General features: G+C 35.6%; 1 protein-coding gene across 4 annotated transcripts in view; it reads right to left on the reverse strand.

The window, feature by feature from the left end:
• MIB1 (MIB E3 ubiquitin protein ligase 1) overlaps window positions 1-22305 on the reverse strand; it is a 115734-nt gene that overhangs the window by 82773 nt on the left and 10656 nt on the right. For all 4 annotated transcript variants that reach the window (XM_067546785.1, XM_067546777.1, XM_067546793.1 and 1 more), the window contains exons 5-12: window positions 16278-16344; window positions 15226-15430; window positions 13045-13228; window positions 12505-12649; window positions 11082-11215; window positions 9923-10030; window positions 3798-3995; window positions 722-873 (exon numbers count right to left, since the gene is read on the reverse strand). In XM_067546785.1, the coding sequence (XP_067402886.1) occupies window positions 722-873; window positions 3798-3995; window positions 9923-10030; window positions 11082-11215; window positions 12505-12649; window positions 13045-13228; window positions 15226-15430; window positions 16278-16344 (1193 nt within the window). The remainder of the gene's footprint in view (window positions 1-721; window positions 874-3797; window positions 3996-9922; window positions 10031-11081; window positions 11216-12504; window positions 12650-13044; window positions 13229-15225; window positions 15431-16277; window positions 16345-22305) is intronic.

Genomic DNA, 22305 nt, shown 5'->3' on the forward strand with positions numbered 1-22305 from the left:
AACACTTTAGGCAGCTCTGGGGTGCAGATCGCTCAGTGGCTCTGATTTCTTACAGGAAGCGCAGGGTTTAAACCCCGGGAACCAGGGCATGCCCCGATCCTGGGTCAAACATACTAAAAAAATTTACACTAAACTAAGACTAACTAATATACACTGGATGAACTAGTAAACCACTAGGTCGACGAAGGCTTGCAAAGCAAGAGAGAGTGTTCCAGCACCGTCACAGGCAGTAAGAAGGAACTGAGGGAGGGGGGCCAGCAGCGCCCTACTTACGGGTGCATATGGTGTGCCGCTGTAGAGGGCACTAGAGCTGGCCCTACAGATACAGGAGGAAAATTTCTGGCTCCAGTGGATGTGGCACACACACATCTAATTCAAAATGGACATGAGCAAGCACTTGAAGAAGAACCTCCATTTCTGAGGTGTTCATAACTGAGGTTCTTCTGTAAATCTATTATAAAAAAGATTATGAGCAACTGAAAGTGGGGTCAGAATTACTCAGGTAACTAACTATTGTTGCTGTTGGTATTCCAGCCACAGAAAAGAAAACACCATTAAGCAGATTCAGAATTCAAGAAATAAAGAGTATAATTATAATGGAATTTTGAAGAAGTTTGAATGTAATTGATATAAAAGTTACAGCAATACCAGAAGTTTTTCCTCATTTTTCCTCCTTTAACCAAACATCATGAACCAATCACTAAAGACAAAAAGAATTTACCTGGGATTCCCTCTTAGTGCAGCATGATGGAGAGCATTAAATCCATTGTTGTTTGTAATAGTAACATCTGCCCCAGCTTCTAACAGTACAGCCAGGATGTCGTCACGCTTTTTACTTATCGCATCATGGAGCGGAGTATCACCTTCAGAATCCTAACAAAAAAAAATTTTTTTCTTCAGCTTCCATATTTACCTATTTTAAAAAGAAATTTATGGAAAAAGGGTCTCACATGTCACTACAGGAACTAATGAGATGCAAACACAGTAACGTTTTAATGCTATATTCCAACACTTACAATTATAATTGCAGTCCAATCTGCACATTTAACACTGCTTTTTGGTCAAAATTGTTATTGTGAAATTTAATCACAGAATGAGGACCATCTGAAGAAGTTAATATATCTGTATATTGTACTTGCATAGCCAGTGGAGTGATGCAAAAGAGACAACATGGTCAACTCAACACATTAGGAGAAAGATCTTTGCAACAACGTTCTGAATAGATATGACTGGGACAAGAATGCATCATCAATGCCAGGGAAAAGAATTTTGCAGTGACTGAGACATGAGTTTATCAGAACCTGGTTAAGAATTTTAGCTGTAAGCATGAGTAGGAAAGGCTGTATCTTAGAAACGTTATGCAGAAAGAATCAGCAAGATTTACATATAGCCTGGATGTGAGGACTTAGACAAAGGTCTGAATCGAAGAGAACTACCAAGTTACAGGCCTGACTGATAGGCAGAATGGTGGTGTTGTCCACAATGATAGAAAGAAGAGGTAAGGAGAAGGGGAATTACGAGTCTGTTATAGTCATGTTGAGCTTTAGCTGACCGCTGAATATCCACAAGAAGATGTCAGAAAGAGAGGCAGAGATCTGAGTGTGGGCAGACTCAGGTCTGGAGTAGATGTAGATCTATGTTATCTGCACACAATGAAGAACTATACACATTTTTCAAGAATGTAGGCAATCCGTAGTTCAGTATCACCTACAAAAATCATTAACTGCCATGTTTTCTATACATATTTGCTATAAAAATTGTGATGCAGCACAAAAAAATTAGCCATTAAAACAATTCATTAAGTTCAAGATATATAAAAATTCAAAATATCTACTAGCATAAATTTCAAAAACACAGTTCATAAATTTAGTCTTCATACTGTGAGACATGATTGTCAGAAAAAAATTCAAGCTAAAACCTCCTCTAATAGAAATAAGTATATGAACAAAGCAGACAATGAAAAATGTTTACCTGTCAGAGTTAAACTTTAATGGAGCAAAAAGGCAGATTTCTTGGGGCAACATTAAATTTTATAAACAATTTACAGCCAGTACCAGCCAGACAATACATATTTTAAAGGTGCCAGAAATGTTTCAGCATATACCTGAACAAAGAATTGATATTCACTTTTTAGCTTGCTGTGGGTTTATTTTTGAAAAGTCCAAATTAAAGAAAAAAATATACCATTATTTCAAAAGCCAAACAACTTGTGCATAATCTATTAAAAAACCAACAATTTAAATTAAAAATAAGTGTCCTATAATGTCTACAGTAGGAAAATGTGTTGAGTTTTGTTAATTCTACTGCTGCATAGATACACGTTCTCTAGATTTATGTTTCTGGGTGAAATCCTGGCCCCACTGAAGTCAACAGGAGTTTTGTCATTGACTTCAGTAGGTCCAGGATTTCATCACCAGTGCTTATCAATTAGCAGTGCACTACAGCATAGCGTAAAAAGGATCCCTTAGGCCTTGTACTGTAGGAATAGCAGACACCAAGCTGCAATAGCTGCCAAATTTGGATAACATCCTGCACTAGCCCACCAAAATGAAGTGATATAGTTTTAATTCATTCCAGCTAATCAGATTTCCTGAGTTTATTGTATGTAGATTAAATTGTGTTTTCCTTTATGCATCTGCATATTAGACTTCTCTGCACATGTGCAATATTATTGTCATAGGAATATTAGGATTTTCATTGGCTCTGGATGGTGTGGTTTCATAGATTCATTAAGTTTATGGCCAGAAGGGAGCAGTAGACGTAGTCCAGCCTCCTTTATATTACAGCCAACTGCCCCTATTACTGAGCCAAATAAAACAGGTAATTATATGCAATGCTTATAGAAACTGGGATCTGGATTAAAGTTAGCTGGTGAGGCTCAACTCCAGTAAAATGGAAATAATACCTGTAAATAATACCTCGACCCTAATAAGATGGGAGAAGTAGGTCAGCAGGAAATAAACTTGAGTATATAGCAATTGCTACATTAGCTTCTTTAAGTAAGTTCCCACCTCTTGTTTCCCACAAATAGGAAAAACTGGTAGAGTCTGATGCACAAGGATATTCAGATGCCAATAGTAAGAGTGTATTGTATCATTCACATTTGCCCAGGGCATTACCACCTGACATCAGCACATTTATCCATCTTTTTTCATCTTTAGATTTACACCTGCAATGCACTGTTCATGCAGCTATGTTGAAGCTTCAGCTCAGGCACAATGTAACTGCCTACTTATTTAGAAGTGGGGTTTTTGTTTGTTCATTTTTGAGGCAATATTTCTCCATTTCGTACCACAGCACTAATTTCCAAATAGTTTACAGATGCAGTTTTTCCTCAGTATAATATACCATGGCAGCAGAGGCTCTCAGTAACAGACTTCATTTTGAATGGAAAGGCTGGTGGCAGGCATATCATCTGATGGGTTCAACTCTGAAAGTTGTTTTCTCCCTTTTTCTGACGGTCTAAATTTGCTGGCCTTCAGGTCATGCTGCAAAGCCTCTTACCAGATTACATATGTGGGGGAGGGTAAAGGGTGCCAACTGGGTGACGAGAGACTTAATCTGCATGTTAAACAAACATGTATTTGTATACTGACCCAATCTATATAGGGTTAAAATATTATACACATACCTAGAGCAAGAGAGATACATTTTAAGTCACAACATGAAATACAGAAAACAATTCAATGTAACAGACTTAAAGGAAGACTTATACAGCTACATGCAGCACCCATATATCTATACCTGCATAAAACTTATAGTTGAAGACAAAAAATGAAAGTCGATATCGGTTTTACCTGGAGACTAGGATGGCAGCCAAAGTCCAGTAAAGTCTTCACAACTTGTAAATGACCTTTGTTAACAGCAATATGAAGTGGAGTCTGTCTACGTTTGTTGCGAGCATTCAAATCTGCACTGCCTCTGTGCAAAACCTCTATCACCGCACCTTCATCTCCAAAAGCTGCATGGTGAACAGCCCTGTCCCCATCTTTGTCCTAAAGTGTAAATATTGATTTGAAACAAAATCTTTTGGTACTACACAATTATAAAAAGCTTACTTTAAATTGAGAGATCTTTATTGCATTTCCACTATTAGAGACAGAAGTGTCCACGGCACCATCCAAACACTGAACTAATTTGTATGAAACTAGCTCAAAATTGAAGCCCCAGCAACAGAAGCTGAATACATCATCTATATGCAATATGCAACGATCAAGGAAGAAAACTGAAATATTCCCTACATCACATAACTACTGGGCTAATTCTCTGAATGAGGCCTGAAGCACAAATCTGGATGGAATCACCTATTTTTTCCAGTCTACAGAAAAGCTACCATCAGCAAAAATCACAGGTGACAAATGGGTTGAAAAATATTCTACACACACAACTTCTAAATGATCTAAAAGTTGTGCATATTGTATAATTATTATTATAATTATTTTTCCAAGTCATGGTTAAAATTGTCAGCAAGCACTTATCTACAATATTTATATAGTTAATTAAACTCTTCCAGGAGAAGTCAGGATAACCTTTTTGTCAAGTTAATAAAACCATTTTGAAAAGAATCAAGTTCTCTAGAGAGAAGCTGAAAAAAATTAAGATAGCTGAATAGAGAACTAAAAGAATATTTTAAGACTGTCTTTGAAAGTAGGGTTAATTTGACATAAGTAAGACTTAAGAATTGCAATATTACATTTATTCAAAATAGGATAATGTGAACCCTTTGATGGGCATATAAATATAAGACCATTATAGTTAGTGACAATTATACTTGAAGATAGCTTATATTCCAATATATAAATCAGGGTGCTACATAAATAAGTAATAGCTAAATAAAATTAACACAGTCATTGGATTTATTGAATCTCAAGATATGTGCGAAGTGCAATATTTCAATATATTATCAGACACTAACTTATTGACATTTGGAAAATATCAAGAACGATAAATAATTTTTTTTATAGAAAGTTTCCCTGGATTCCACCATAACTGTCTTCAGAACAGTTTGATTTATAAGACCAAATATTTTTCCCATAAACAATCTGTGGCTTTAAAAAGTTTTTAAAATTATGCAGATTATATAAAACATTAAAATAGTTCACACATTAAAACATGTCTTTGTGCAAAGGGAAGGACAATTAGTTGGTATGATCAAATTAATAGGATATGAAAAGTCAAATATGCACTCTCAAAAAACAACATTTAAAGAAAACAAAACGATGAAAATCCAAACGTAATCACCAAAAGACAGATGTCTGGTAACCCTAAGTGTCCCTTTTTATCTAGGTATTGGAAATATTTCAATTTACAAGATATCCATTGAAATAAGGAACACCTTCAAAGACATTCTGTGAAAACGCTTGTGTATTTTTTTTGTTGACAATGCTTCCAAATTGTCTTCCTCAGATAACAAGGTTCATTTCTCATCTGCTGGTAATGGATCAAGAAAAAAAGGAGTCTCAAAGTGTGAACACAGTCCAGAAGGAAAAGTGTTCTCCTGTATTTCTTGGCCACTGAATGTTGTATCATGGTATTCAGCATCAATATGCTGAAGAAGGCTCTACACAGTTTGGCATTAGTGGTGATTAAAGATGCCAGGGCACATTTTGTAAGACTAAGTGTTAAACCCACCTAGTATCTTGGTCAAACTCCAACCTGGGTAATTACATTCTGCCTCTCTAAATTTCCCTTGCATTTTCAGTTGCATACTGTGATTTTCTTAAACTCACATCTTGAATTGTTGTATAGCACTGTAGTGTTATATTAGACAGCTGCTGCATTTCATTCTAGAGTGTTTTTTTTTCTATTGGTGGATGAAGCTATTTCCATTCACATGTTTACAATCTGCAATTGTTTTGGGATCTATCAGAATGAAATATTATATATAATTGTATGAAACATTTAAGCTAATTTTAAGTACTTTTATATATTATATTAATGAATTAAGCTATTAATTTTTCTCTCGCCAAAAGATTGAATTTAAGACTATCAAATTGTTAAAATAAATGCAGGTATTTTTATTTTCAAGTGTAGCGTTCCGGGCATATACATGTATTATTTCTAGTACTAACTTCAGTAAGTTGTTACTCTAGGGAAAAAACAGCACACTGCATATTTTCTATACAGCAGAATCTCAAATGTACTCTAGAACAGCCAAACGGCTACCTAAGAAGTTGTCCCAAGTAAAAGGGGCCTTTTTTTTGTTTTAAATAATGAAATAAACATTTTATTGAACAAATATTTACAATATTTTATTTACTTTTTATATATTTATTCAGTAACTTCTGCAGAAAGACTAGAATGTTAATGTTGTCTCTATCTATGTAACACTCAGATAAGCATTTGAGCCCCATGTCACTAACCGAATACATCTTTATTAAGTGGCATTATTGTTAAATATTGTCCTGATTAAGCAGAAGTCAACCTGATATGGAACAGTGATAAATCAGTTCCCAGGGGAGACAACACAATAAAGCAGACGCTCCAAGTGAGCATGTCCTGACTAAGTGCAATCCTATCTGTGTTCCTTGCCATCCACATATCCCTCACCCCAGCTCTCCAAAGTCAGTTTTTAACATTCCCATTCTCTATTCAATCCCAATTACATGCTCTCTTCAATAGTTCTACCCCATTGCACACTGTATTCCAACCCACACACACTGAAATTACATACTAAATTTCAGCCCATCCCCAAAGAACAACTACACACTTTCTGTTCACCTCAAATACAGAAACGGGAGTGTGGCCAAAAAGGGAAAGATACAGCAGCAGCTTTGAACTACAGTTAGCACTCACTCCTTTTAATCCCAATGCCACTTAAAATTCAAGAAACTTGTTTTAAATTTTCATTTAAATATTTTATTTCTACCTTCCCCATTTTCCCTGAAGTGGACCCACATCCTGGCTGTTGATTCACAACAAAGGCACTGAAAAACTGTTTGCCAGGAAGCAAATTGACAGCTCTGAAGGTGATCAGCAGCATCCTTGCTCCCTAAGGGCCTCAAACCACTCCTCTGACTCTTCTATTCCTTTTGCCTTCTCAAGCAGTTTTCCTTCCCAGGGTCTTGCCGGACTCTGGCTTCCCACTCAAGTGCTCTCTGATCCTGGCAGCAATACTCTTTTTAGAAGCTTTTCCACCAGCTTTCCTCTTCTGCATCTCTCCTCATACACACAGCTACAGCCAGCTTTAACAGCAACCTCCATCAACCCCCCTCTATCCTAGCAGCGCCCCAGCATGAACAGTCCCCATGTAGAGCAGATCAAAGCTCCATCTCTGATCCAACAGTTCACTTGCTCAGCAGCCTAATCCAGTTCTCAAGTGGGGTATGATGTATGATTCAGACAATTGTTTCTAAATCAGATTACTTCACTGAAAAAGTCAGATCATGGCAAGTAAGTGCCTTTGAAAAGGCAAGTCATTTGTCTCATTCAACAAGCCAACATTTTCCAAAGAAAATTCAAATTTGGGAATATAATTTCTCAATTTCAGCTGAATCTTCTCTCACCCCTCCACAGACTTAGTACAGTGCTGTTGTATTTTTGTACAATGTTACAAGTATTGAATACTTGTAAATTAAGTAAAAAATGTTTAAATAAGACCTGAATATACTTTAAGATAAATTTCTTCTATACCCAAAGATGAACAAGACTGAAACAACTTCAGAGCATTCTGTCTGCATAATATTAAATAACTAAACAGGTATTTAACCTTAGTTCTTATGAACAATCATTCTGAAAAACATGAACAAATTCCTTCATCCTGCATGAAAATTTAAAACAAAAAAGGAAGCAAAGCTGTTCTAGAGCAATTCTTGCTAAGTTACTATATCTCCTTCACTTCAACTCAAACTGCTTTACTTTCAGCATGTGAAACCCTCTCTAAACTGTATAATGTATGCAAAAGAAGAAAAGTATCTACATTTGGAGAATGCACTGCCAGCTACTTGTTTTGTCTGCATGCCACATTCAAAGTGCTGGCCTTTTGCAGCTTTCCATTCATATGAATGAAAGGAAGTTAAGGAAGCACTTCATCCAGCACATTCACAAACAACAGGGCGTATCATACACAAATGTATCATTAGTGTTTATGCTGCCAGAATTAGTTATGTAATTCTGGTACAAAACAATTCATATTGTTTAAGGAATCAGGCCCAAAGAAATTCAACACTTAGGCTGTGCCTTGTTCCTACTTCATTTTTATTATTTGTATTACCATAACGTCTAGGAACCTTAGTCATGGAGCAGGACCCTACTGTGCTAGGCAATCTACTTTTTACTTTGAGTTATAACAAACCAAAAAGCTCAAGCAATCCTGCATTCAGGGGATGCCGTTTAAATGATCACTCCCTGAATAACAGGGGAAAACCCTAAAGAGAAAGGCAATACTGTGCTCAGTATGTGAAAACTCTCTTGCCTGCACTAAAAGAAATATATGATGAACATTATTTTAGTGGAGTTCAATTACCTCTCTATAAAGACTTCACTTCCACAGGCAGAAAGATTCTACAAAGAATTTAAGATAAAATCCTGTTTTATCCCTGAGAGATTTTTCCCCTGTAGATGAGGGTGATGGTGTATGGAGAAAGAGTAGAAATATTTCTCACATATCTGTGCATAATAAACGCACAACAACACATCGCATAATGTTTATTAAAACACACATCCCTGGATTTTATTAGCGAACCAATGTGATGCAGCCAAACTAAATTCTGTGTAATTGTGCAGAAGTAGCAGTACTAAAGAGTCCAATGAAAACGTACAATAAGTGATGCTAGCTGAGCTGCCAATCTCAAGAGGACTATTTTCACCTACAAAGCATGTCCTCTTGAAAGTTAAATGAAAGTTAAACAATTTCAGATGTCATAATTTGCCCAGTAGAGCAAAACAGACCATGACAGAATTAGCTGAGGAGTCATCTTGATCAAAATGCTTTACAAATATTAATTGATGACATGAAATGCAATTGAGGTAAGAAACATCCCTTTTTAACAGAAGAAAATGTTAATGCAGAAAAATCAAGATGTCAGTTGGAGAGCAATGAGTAGAACCAGATCTCATGACTCCCAGACTTAACCACATTATGATCCCTCTCACACACAGAGCAAGAGAGTCATGTTACCTGAACAATTTTCAAATTATTTTTTTTTTAAAAAGGTCATAAAGATATCACTGAATTCACTGCTGCTGTCCATCAAACACCAACTTTTTATATTTTAAGTGCACACATCCTAAACTAAGATCACCCTATAAGGGAGAGGGGCCACTTGACACCTAACCCAGATCCTGTCACCAAAGTGAACCAGAGGTTTGAAAACATAGGTGACACAGCACCTCCTGAGACCACCGATGGTTGGAATAAGTATACCTCAAAAATTATTTTATTCAAAATTATTCTGACATCTCTGGTGTAATGGGGATTGCAATAATATCCTGAGAGGTAAAAGGTGGTAACAAAGGAAGACAGAAGCTACACTTAAAACACTACAGTGACACAGCTAACCCACTACAGCATCAAGAATAAGTAATTCACCTTCCCAAGAGACAATAGGTAGGTAGACAGAAGAATTCTTCTGTCAACCTAGCACTGTCTACATGGGGACTTAGGTTGGCATAACTACACCATTCATGGGTGGGAATTTTTCATACTCCTGACCAACGTACTTAAACTGACCTAATTTTATAGTGCAGACCAGGCCTAAGACAACGTAACATTGCCTTGGGACACAAAAAGCTTCAAGAGAATGACTAAATGTTAAATGAGTAAAATGCAGAAGATAAAATGCATTTGATCCCCAAAAACACGGAAGCGATTAATAGCTGTAGTGGTAGAAAGGAACTAGAAAGTGTGATTGATGACTTCTATCTGTATTAAAGCTTAGTAGTTAACAAAAAGAAAAAACAGTCATCTTTTAAATTAAATTACCTCTGCTTCCACATCCACATTCTGTTTCAGAAGCAATTTCAAAATGTCAACATGTCCATTCTGACTGGCTGCTTGCATGGCTGTGTGTCCAGCACATTGCCCGTTCACCTGAAAGTATGTTAAGAATATGACGTTAACTTACAGGGTACATCAATACATATACATGCAGGTCAGATATTTACTATCAGCAATACCCATGTTATAAAAACAGTTTATTGTGAAACTTTAATTTCACCTGCCTACTAAACCATCTCCAACAGGACTAACAAACCAAACATCTGAGCAGCTTTCAAATAAAGAAAAAAAGTCAAGTCCATATTCACAGATGGTACAATCTATTAGGTCTTTCATCTTCTACATTTCTTATTTATTAGCAAGAATGTAGAAATTACAATGGCTTTTGATTTTTACTTATGTAAAAGTTTAATATTAAATTGCTAGCTTGAAAATGTTAGTCTTCCGGCTGCTGCACAGGTGAACTTTTGAGGAGAATCAGATTTCTTGGAATGGAATCAGTTGTGTTCTGCAGAATTGATTTTCCCCCCTAATTTATGGTAGGGGACCTACACCCACGCATATATACTCCTTTTTTATTTTTTTGTATAAATCTGAATTAATTTAAAATTCCAATTAATATGTAAGGCTAGTGATGTCCAACCTCTGGACCTGAGCCCTATGATTCTGAAGTTTTTGCTTCAGCCTTCTGACAATAAAAAGGAGGAAGAGGCTTCTCCACTGGGCTGCAAGAACATTAAGAAGAACAAGTTAGCAGCTCGACTGGCTCAGCAGTCTAGGGAAGTACCTAGAAAAGGATGGCTCTCCCTTCCCCACCACACAGCCACCCAGGGGATCAGAGAAGGTAAGCACAGGCAGCAATTATGACTGCTCAATTACCTACCTCAGCCCTAGTTAAAATAGCTTGAAAGCTGCTCTAATTCATGCCAGGTGATGTATATTACAAAAAATATACTCACTGGGAATGGTTGCAACACAGTAGCTTTCTAGCTCCTCCTCCACCCCCCGAGATTGTGGGACAGAGGCACAGGAACCAGCTATGCCAGTTCTATGCATACAGGGTATTCATCCATGAAGGAGAGCATTTGGTATGTCTCATACTTCGTGTTAGAAGTTACATGTTAAAAAAAAAAAAAATACTCACATCCACATCCGGTCTCTTTAGCAAATCTTCCACTTTAGCAACGTCTCCATTAGCAGCAGCTTTAACCAGTTCTTCATTGAGGTCACCAGATTCTTGTGTTTCAAACAGTTTCTTCAAAAGTTGGGACAATCTCTCTACAGATATCAAACCAAGCATGTAAGATCACAACTCCAAACAGAAAAACAACAAATTTGGCTGTTTTTCTATCTAAAGAGACTTACACATTTGCCATTTAGTTTATCGCTTAGTACAGCATCTCAGCATTACAAAGCTCTAACTCACTGACATCAGTTTCTCATCAGTTTGGAAACTTCAAATTTACTGAAAGATGATCAGTTTCACTCTACAGTTAGGATCCTGTCTGAGTGGTTTTGACAATACAAGATGGGACTAGTACTTAACAGAGGAAAAAAGTTATAGATTTATAGGTTGGTATATTGGATTTCTGCTTTTTTAGAGGAAGTTAATTAAAAATGCAGACTTTCTTCCAGGGCTTTATACACAAAGTGATATATCATCCCTACAGTCCATCTGACAGCTACTGCAGCTCTACTGTATTCATATGTATTAGGGAAACTTAACTATGCATTCAACAGTAGGAGACAATGGGAGAAGTATGAGAGCTACCCAGAATGTTTTTGTGGCATCAAAGTCAAATATGAAAGGGAGAAGAGATTCAAGGTATGCCCAAAAGAGGAAAGCACAGGTTTATTAATAAAGGAGTTATACAGAAGTGCATCTTGAAATAAAGAACAGTATGGAAAAGGTAGATTGGGTACTTCTATTCTTCCTGCCTCAGAATACAAGAATAAGGGGACGTCCAATTAAATAGGAATGTGGTAAATTCCAAACTGATAAAATAATCTGTTATTCCCACACAGCGCATAATTAGACTACTGAAGTCAATCATTGGATATTGAGGCCAACAAATTAGCAACATTCAAAAGCAGATGGGACATTTATACAGATAACGGGAATAACCAAAATTAGTATTAAGTACTAAAAAATAGGACAGGATATGAAATCTCCATCTAATCCATGATCACACTGTTTCCCATTATAAATAATTAAAATCCACAAATTTTAATAAAAACAAGGAACTAACATGTTTGCCACACTCATGGTCATTCTGTTTACGTGTTACTTCTTTACCTAGACCCCACCTATCGTCTCTTTTGATTGTAAGCTTTTGGAAGAGAGACTATTAAATATTTTTGCAGTGCCCAGCACCATGGGACTCCAATCCTGACTCAGGGCCTTTAGCACTATTTCTCTGTATTCTGATAAACAGAGTGCTTTAGATTTTTAGCTATTAGGGGTTAAAATGACACTTTTTTGAGAAGCAGGATTAACCCACATCTGCCTGCTACAGAGTTTCTTAAACATACTTAAACATACATTACTAAATACTATGCAAACTTACCACCAGATGCATTGCTTATAGCAGATCCTGCTGATGCCACCTTTGAGACAGCTGCTGGATTGTACGTCCAAGAGGTCCCACACACCTCTACCTTTAAGTCACTATCTGAATATATCTGCTGGACCCGGCCAACTTTACCTAAAGTCTATATTGAGGAAAAGGAAGAGATCAACTAAAGATATTAAGATATTAACATATTACAGTACATGGACAGTTTTATATAGTAAAAGGGTTTTTGAAACCCCACTTTAATATCTTCATGTTAATTCTAACAGATTGAGTTATAGGCTAGGCAGATTGTTAAACTGTGTCTACACTGGTCTTAAGCAGGGCTTTCCACAGAGTTACATTTAGCTCAATTTTGCTAACTCAGCTGAAAAAAGTACCTTTCTTCCTAGTCTAGAAAAGGCCTAAATGTCACCCCATCTCCAACAATTTGAAGGTTCAACCATTTCCAACTGTAATTAGAAATATCATTCAACATACCCTTGTGCACGTACACACACACACATACACACACACACAAACAAACTTACTTACAGGGAGCATTGCTTCAGCCCATTCTCCATGACCTCTTTGAAGAAGCTTGATTCGTTCTAAATCATAACAAACTTGAACAAGGTCACCCACTTGAAACTGTGAGGTACCTCCTTCTGCACCTTGAGCAGCATCTCCACTTCGGACAACATTGGCTTTGGTGAGAACAGCTGGATTAAATGTCCACCTAGAAAATAATGTATTTCAAATTAATGATCTTTTCTCTTTCTTTTGTAATATAAAAAAGTGGGGGCTCTATTTTAAAAGGTTACTTGTTGCCTTAAGTTGTGCTTTTGTGCCCAGACAGTATGGCTTAGCTGCTATTAATCACTTTCTCTGTAAATTTCCACTTACTTTACCAGCTGGTGGTTGCAAGTGTAATCTTCTGAGAGTTGCAATTCAAGGAGTAAGAAAGTTCCCATGGTTGGTTCTTGCAGCCTGAGAGAAAAAGCTGCCAGCCATATAATAGCAGCTGTGTAGTGATTGGGTTTTAGGTTTTTTGGGTTTTTCCTCCCCTTTTTTCGGGGTGGGGAAGGACTCAGAATAACAGACATGGACGGTTCTGGCAAAAAGTGACAGGGAAAGGATTGGTCTAGAATCTAAATACAGCATTTTCTTCTTTCCTCAAAGTCAGAAACAGGGTTGGACAAACAGGAAAAAGTTATTTGATTGAACTCTTAGATTTCTACTGTGCAATGTATGGTTTCTGTGCACTTAGTTTTTGTTATGCTAGTTTATATTTGAAACTGCTACTTAAAAGGTTACTGTGGTAGGGATAGCATTTGTTCTCAAACACGTGCCTAACAGTTTTGAGCACTATAAAATTCTCTCTCCATTCGCTTTTGTTTTAGAAACATGGAGTTTTCTTATTTTGGAGTGATACGAAGATTACAAATATATATGTTTGTATAAGAAACTCTCTATTTCAATGAACAAGGTACAGGTTGCTTTAACAATCTCACACAAAGTATATCTTAAGAAATCAGAAGATTGGAGGACTTATACCATTTCTCCCTACAACTGCCTAAAAGTTGAGAAAACTTATTAAAAACAAAACCCAAATAAAAAGCTATTGTAAGTTAATGTAATTGAATAAACATATCAGGCTGAGAAACATAAGCAATCACTTTCAGCTACACATGATTTTCCTTATGTTTTTTAATACATCAGCAAAAAATTGGAAGGGAATGCACGCTCACATATCAGAAAAACAACATCCTCTAGTGCTTAGCCATTCATGATCAGAACCACTTACTCCTCTCTCTCCTTTGTAAGAGCAGCATCTTCTGAGAGCAAGAACCTGTTCAAACCCAAGAGGCAATAAATTTGCAGTTTGGATTAATGATTTGGAAGAGAAACAAGGATATGAAGCACAAAGTACCACACTGAGAAGATGGACTCTGCTGTGAAATCTCGTAACAGTACATTTAAGCATCTCAGAGTATATTTATTGTGCAAGACTATTCATCTTTACTGTTTAGTTTCAAATATAAAACTGAATAAATATACTTTTATGGTATAGATCTGTTGAAATGACTTGGGATCTTAATTTGTTCTCCAATGGACACATTTGAAACCTCTTTTGGCAATATATATTACATATGAATCAAGAGATTGTCTACTTTCAGGGTGGACATATGTATCACATTAGCCGATACTGTATGGTAGTACTACTAGTTCTATTTTAAAAAAGAAAGCTCCCTAAGGACACAGTCAAAAGAAATAAACAGAGACACTACTGAGAGCTATATATAACCATGGCTGTGCTGTGAAATATTCATATTATGAAATTTTTGGAAGTAACCATTTTAATATACCATTACTGGGTATAGACAACACACATTAAAACAAAACCTAAAGAGACATTTTAGAAAAAAGACATTTTATGATTATATCATAAACACCACAAATATTGAACTAAAGGCAAGTTCAGGTTAAAGGTAAGAAAATGGCAAATAATCCCTTTCCCACCAAAACATCTTACACATGCTATAAAAATTTTAATCATTACACCGTGGTAGATGTGGACCCCTTATTACACAATCCAGGAAGAAGACGGAAACTCTTATTTGGATGGTTGGATGAGGTGAGAACCAAAGAAGAGTAAAAAAAAAATTCAGGCTCCACAATTTGTGAAGTTAAAGGAAGTTTGTCATAGGAAAGATCTGAGAATATGTAACAAACCTGTTGCCGCTTGGATACTGTACTACTATGTCATGATCTTCATCAATACCACAAACTGTGCCAGTGGTGGTTAAGGTCTCAAACATGCCATCAGTCCATCCCCCATGACCATGTTGCAAAGACTGTACAATTTCTAAATCAAGGTCAATGTTTACCAGATCACCAATCTGCAACCCACCAGGATTCCTGTTACCATTTTGCTCACCTGAAATAGAATGAAAGAAACAAGAACATTAAATATCCAAATCAGCATTTGTAAGTGCAATAAAGGTAACTTCAAAAAGAAACCTAACACCTGCCAAGTGCACAGTTTTAAACATCTGCTACTTGGCACATTCCCTTAACTCCTAAGTCAAGGTTTTCATATTTTGTCTACTATACATATTAAGGAACCTCTGCAGCAAACCTCCCTGGATCTTACCTTTTAACTCATCTACACCTCAAAAGCCAAACATAGCCTGCAACTATTTTTGTAATAAAGTACACCCACATACGACCACACAACTCAGATACTAGAGTGGTGAGTGCAGTGTAAGAACCTATATAGCTCACAACCTATGTGACATAAAATAAGCCAGATATTTAGTTAGAAGTTTGAATGCTAATGACTTCATGTTTATGATCAAATCTGCAATATTGCAATAAAATGACGTTTAAACCATTCTACAATACCGTGCAGTTATCTTTTGCTATTAAAAGAGAAATGTAAAGGCTGAGCACATATAAGTCACAACATTAACTAGTGCCACAGAACTCTCATTGTATTAACTAGACAGAAACCTTTAACAACTTACCAGCTACATATTTGGTATACTGTTTGGCATCAAACATATCTACAGACAGTTAAAACATATCAGTTAAGATTCCAGTTATTATTGTAGCATTTAACCATGGTAATGCACAGAAATGCTGCATTCATACCTCAATTTGGTGCCTCTCCCTAAGGAACGTTGATTTACTTTGGTTCAGTTCTCACACTTAAATACAGACTCAGACACTGAAATGTTTCTATTCACCTTAAAACTATCTATCTCTTTCTTTTTTCAACTTACCTAGCACAGGACAGTGGTCCCTGTAGAAAGAGCCTCCTTTGGCATCCTGTACACATTTCAGGTCAGACTAGAAAAAGATATTTAGACAACTTTAGTTTTAACAGAGTGAGCCTGCAGGTTGACATAAATCAGTGAAATCAGAACAGAAGTACACTGAAATGCTAGAGGTTCAAAAGCTCATATGTACAAAAATGAATGCACCATGCCAATTCTGAGTACAAAGAAAATATCAAATATTTTCCAAAATTGTAACCCATCTATTTCTACTACCTATTCCTTTAAGATGGGCCTGGGCATTGATAAGATATGATAAATTTTACCCATTATTAAAATGCTTTCAATTTAATGCTCAAATTAATGCTTTTTGAATCTGATAATCTACAATTACAAAGAGGCCTCAAATTCATAATTGCTATTGGAATTGCAAAAAGAAGCTTTCATGTTGTCATCTTTGTTTAAAAAAAAAACAATCAATGCAAGTAGAGGAAGAACAAAATTAGCACTACAGAATTCATGTCTGAATACCATACTGGACCTGATAGCGCTGCCCGTGCAACATCAGCTTGAGTAAGAGTTTGTCAGTGTTGCCATTATAAAGCCCATACGTTTTTTGTTTCAAGATGTTTATAACATACATTTTTAACTCACTACAGAGTAAAACTTGACTTCTAACTTCTGGGCCCTGGAGACTCTCTCATGAATTCTGATAAAATACTCATTTTTAATCAGAAAAAGCAGAATAAAAAGGTATTTCTGAAAGGCTGCTTTCAGAATTCTGTGAATAACTAAAATTCAGATATTTGTTCTTTAAAAAGTTCTATTGGTTATTTCTCCAAAGAGGCCTATCCCATATTACGAAAAACCAATTTAAATTTGAAGAACAGCTACTGTATAAACCCTGTAAAAAGTTCTCAATTTCTACTTCACTTCTACATATTAACTAATCCAAATTGCTGCCATCTGGTGTTACTCCTTACGGAACACAATTCCCATCAGGCAAAGGTCATTCTATGTTTATAGCGATGGGAAAAAAAAACGGACTGAGCAATGCAATTCAGACTATAGTAATGGGAAAGAGGAAACAAAAGAATAAGTGATGGAAGATATATAAGCTAAACATTCTTTCATAAAGGCCTTATCTCATTCTCCCACTTTTCCAGGCCTCATGCTATGAAACTATCCTCTAACAAGAGAAATGAACTGAGCTCTATTCATGCCTCTCCTGATCTTCAAGTAGTGACAAATATAATGCTTACATACTTTTAAGGACACAATACCAACCACTACTATCGCTAGAAGCAATATGATTCAAATCCTTCTCGCTTGAATAAATTCTCAGCTTTTTAAGGCTGTATGCCACTATTTAATAATTATACTATATATACACACACAAGAACAGATGCCAGTATGAGTAACTATATATTAATTTCTAAATTGGACACCAAATTTTGTACTCCTACAGCTCCTTTGATAAAGTACCAGTATAAATGAAGTATATTATCAAAGCAAACTCTTAGTACTGCACTGAGTCCATAAAAAAACTTGAGTTTTACATCAAGATTTCATCCATTTTAACCAGGATTTTATATGGTAATTACACATAGCAGTCTGTTACATACACTTGTGTTCAGTGCACACTACAGTCGATAACAAATATTGGTCAGTATTTTAGAGAATCAGCTATTGTACTTGCAGAAGCGTAGCCAGCCTTCCAATATGTATGGCATATTCTTGGATAGATTAAAACTTTAACATGTGTTCTAAATAAGCAATATCTCAGATTATATCAGATTACAGCAATTCTCTCCATGTTCTGTCAACATAACAAGGGACATACAAGTCAAAACTAACAGCACTGTCATCTTCCCTCTTTATATCATGCTTAATCAACACTTTTCAAAATTCTACTCCTCCCTTTGCTCAAGGAAATTATTTTCCTTCATTACTATGATAATAAAAATACTGATATTTTATGCACCAAAGAGCAGATAAAGTTACTACCTCAAGAAAAAAATATAACATTTTTAACTCTGATTTAAAGGACAGCCTATTAAAATTTACACTATTTTTAATTTAATCCTAAACAACAGACAACTTGGCTGAAGCAGTAACAATGGTCCCTCACTACAGTTAAGTACATACCATGGAATCATGCCAAAAATTAGTACTGACACTAAACTTTATAAAGATGGCTATTTAAAAATAAGAAAAGAAGCTTGTCAAAAAGATCTCCTATTTTAATTTTCATACTTTTGACTTTTACTCAGCATGGAGGCTATTTAAACCTACCATAAGAGTCATGGAAACTATGTTTATACCTACAAGAGAAGCAAGGTTCGAAAACCAATGGTTAAATGCAAGGTTTAAGAGGCAAACTGGTACTCCTCAGAATATTGAAATCCAACCTTACCGACACCAATAGGAAAGAGCATAAATATTGCAGGTTAAATGTAAGGTGAATATCAGGATGGTTAACAGGGAATTTGAAGAGTGAATAAGCTATAGATATACAAATATTAATTATTTGCATATGCATTAGAAGCAGAATAGGGATTGGCAACTTCCTGGGAAACACTTGTTTAGGACAAGGCACTAGTAAAAAATAATTGCATCAATGTCCAGCAAATTCAGCAAGCACAGAACAAATCTTTTCAAACTCTGGATACACCCATTCAGAACTGAGGAATAGGCTCAGTCTATCCACTACATCAAAGTTGGTCTTCTCCCACAGAATGCTGCACAGCTACATGGGCCTGGACTGGTAGTCTACAACTCTGCATGCTTCTGACTGCTTCATGCTTCAAAGCCTACAACTCCGCATAACTGTTGTTTCCATGTAACCAAATGTTTTCTACATCTGTTTATATAATATTGAAAACTGAAATCTGAGTCATAACATATAATTTCCTTGAGAAAATAGTGATCCAAAAAGTATAGACATTCCCATATACATTAAATATACAAGTATTACATACACTGCAATTTTAGTTTTTATTGTACAATCCTAAATTAATCTACGAAACTACTGCCTTATGTGACTAAAAGTAAGTGTAATGTGGTGTGCATTAAAGAAACAGGTTTGTTTGTTTTTTTAAAAAATGCCTTAAAATGGCACTAACTAGTTTTTCCCAGGGTGGTAAAAATTATTATAGTAAAAACCACCTCTGGTTAATACTATACGTCCCTGAAGAGAATCAGGCCATATGCCAACCACAAACTGATGAGTTAAGATGAAATCTCCCCTATGAAAAGATTCTATAATTTTGTCCACTACATGGTTTCTTGCAATTTCCTCTTAAGCAACAGGTTTGACCAATTTCAGGAATATGTAGGTTTACGGCACTCCCAGTAGTGGCAAAAGCCAGGATTTAATGTCCTGTATGAAGATGTAATATCCAAAATGACTGAATGTAAACAAGAAATAGAACACCACCTACTCATAGAAAGTTAATGAGATACAACAGAAACTAACTGCTGATTAGGAACAAGGAGGTACCGTCTGAATTACCTTCTTAGATGTACAATATAAAAGTATTTTAAAAAGCAAGAACCAACAACAAAACATCAAAAAGCAAGATCATAACCTTCCCCTGAACTTACTCGAATTTGAGTTGCAATTCAGTTATAAAGACAGGAACTCAAAGTGTTAAAATTGTATGGACAGAGCCTACTTCTTGCAGAGTTTGTAACAAGCTATTGGCTCTAACTTGTTTTTGTAGCCAAAATGTTTAAAGTCTGTTAGCAACCCTGGTCAGCTGACCACATCTCACCTCTGTCAGCAGTCTAAGATGGCAGATGGCTGTGTTCCTTTAACCAGCACCATATTGTTTGAGCGCCTAGGAAAGCCCACCTCACTGTGTTGCCTCAGTGCTACTGATGCTGAGTGCATGTCCTTTTGGCACTCTATCACTTCCCTAGGCACCATGGCATAGCTGCCCTAATTTTCCCAATTAACATATAAATATGGTGTAGCTGGTAGGTGTGGATGCACAAAGGTGGCAGCACTAGACCATATTACTTGGAGTCTTAAGTGATGATGTCACTTTCTGGTCACAAAATTATGGCTAAAACTTGTAATGTGGACAGGGCCCATTTGCTGCAGATGTTGTTAAAGCCTCAGTTCTGTTTCCATCCACAGTTATGACTGATAAACACAAACATTTTGATACAAATAGTAAGTCATTGAAGAAACTGACACAGCAAATTTTAAATGTACAGTGTCAAAAATAAACTGTCAAAATGGAAAATTAAAGCAGGTTTATTATAAAAATGCTAATGCGAGTTTTTTTTATTAAAGCTTCTTTTAAAAAATTGGTTACTATTCTTTATTAAATGGCTGATCAAACATCTCTGATTTGTAGAAAGTAGTATCAATGGGGCTTCGATATACTAACTAAACCGTTGTATTTATGGTTAGACTATTAAGAGGTCTAATATTATCTATTTAGTTGATATTTTAAGAATATTTTTAACTCCCCAATCAAAAAAAATAACGAACAAATCAGCTGCATTCTGTTGGCTATCAAGATACAATATTAGATGAATAATGAATTACAGAATAAAACAAAATTGGTTTTAATTTCCTATACTTGAAAGCCAAAAGGGGCCATTATGAGAATTTTGTCTTATCTCCTGCATAAACACAGGCCACAGAATTCAACTCAATAATTCCAGCATAAAGTGCATTTGCTTCTGGTTGAATTTTATCTTACTTTGTCTATGATTGTTAATGCTGATCCATTTTATTTGTATGTGTCACTACTAGATATGTGCTTTGAAAATTAACAGGACTAAGTATGGGGAATCATTTATATGTACTATAATGGAGTTTATGGAGTTTATGGAGTAAATATTTGGGCAAAGTACAAGATTCGTTTACAAGAAATAAGAAACAAGGATTCTTCGTGGAGAATTATTTAAAAATGTGCACAAACTTAATTTGGATGTTCTTGGTTATAGTTTTTACCTTTTTACATCAACCATGCTTGTCTGAAAAAACTGTGTGCCTCTGCCAACTGCTACCATAACATATAAACCTTATCTTTTTAGACATCAAGTCCACATTATTGTAATTATTCTGTTCCTCTTGTTAACCTGTCTGCCAGGGGTAAAAATTCAGCACACTGAATTTTTGTCAGCTTTATTAAAAATAAATTCTAGGAACATTTTAAAAGAAAATTCCAGATACATCCATACATTTAACTGAAAAATAGAGCGTTAAAGCAGGATGGCAAAACAAGTGCAACGAATAACTACCAACAAGAAGATTAACAAAATTATTGCAAAAAGCATCCACAGCATGTTGGAATTAGGATATCATGCAAGATTGTCAGAATTAAACAAGAACATGCCTAACAAAAGATAGACAAGTATAACATCTGAAAGGCTTGTGGACAATTAATTCAATGCTTTCCAAGGACTTCACTACATATAAAACCAGCAATTATATTTATGATATTTGTGTAGTTTAATAATTCTATGTTTCATTTAACACCTGCCAATAATATAAATATAAAGAAAATTTATCTTAGGTACTAGTTTATCTTAAATTTAGTTTAATAATATATATCAAACCACTACCTAAGACATTCTCTTTAGGGATGCAAAGTAAGGATATTATGAAGACTAGATTAATACCTGCAATAGTACAACTCATCTTTTATCCAAAGTACGCCTATGGTTACAGGTTTTTAGTTAGCTGTGTAATCATCTCTTACTAGTGAGCCTTATAATATAAATTCTATGTTGATGTAGCTGACGTGGCCTTTAAGAATATGAACCTTAATAATAGCTATTTAGCCCATATTCTAAGATTATTTATAATTCCCACAATTATTGATATTCTCAAGGGGAATTATTTATCAGTTCAGTCAATTAAGAGGTATAGTCAAATTAAAATCAGATAGAGTTTGCTCGGGGCAAAAAGTAATATGTATTAGATTTTGATTTTGTCCTAAATTAAACTAGACTTTATCCTATAAATGCTGATATGGTGCAAAATTTACTGTTGTTCCAAAGGCTGATTTGT

The sequence above is a fragment of the Emydura macquarii genome, unplaced genomic scaffold (assembly GCF_026122565.2).
Source record: "Emydura macquarii macquarii isolate MOO-44397 ecotype Brisbane River unplaced genomic scaffold, CSIRO-AGI_Emac_v2 contig_212, whole genome shotgun sequence".
Taxonomy (NCBI): Eukaryota; Metazoa; Chordata; order Testudines; family Chelidae; genus Emydura; species Emydura macquarii.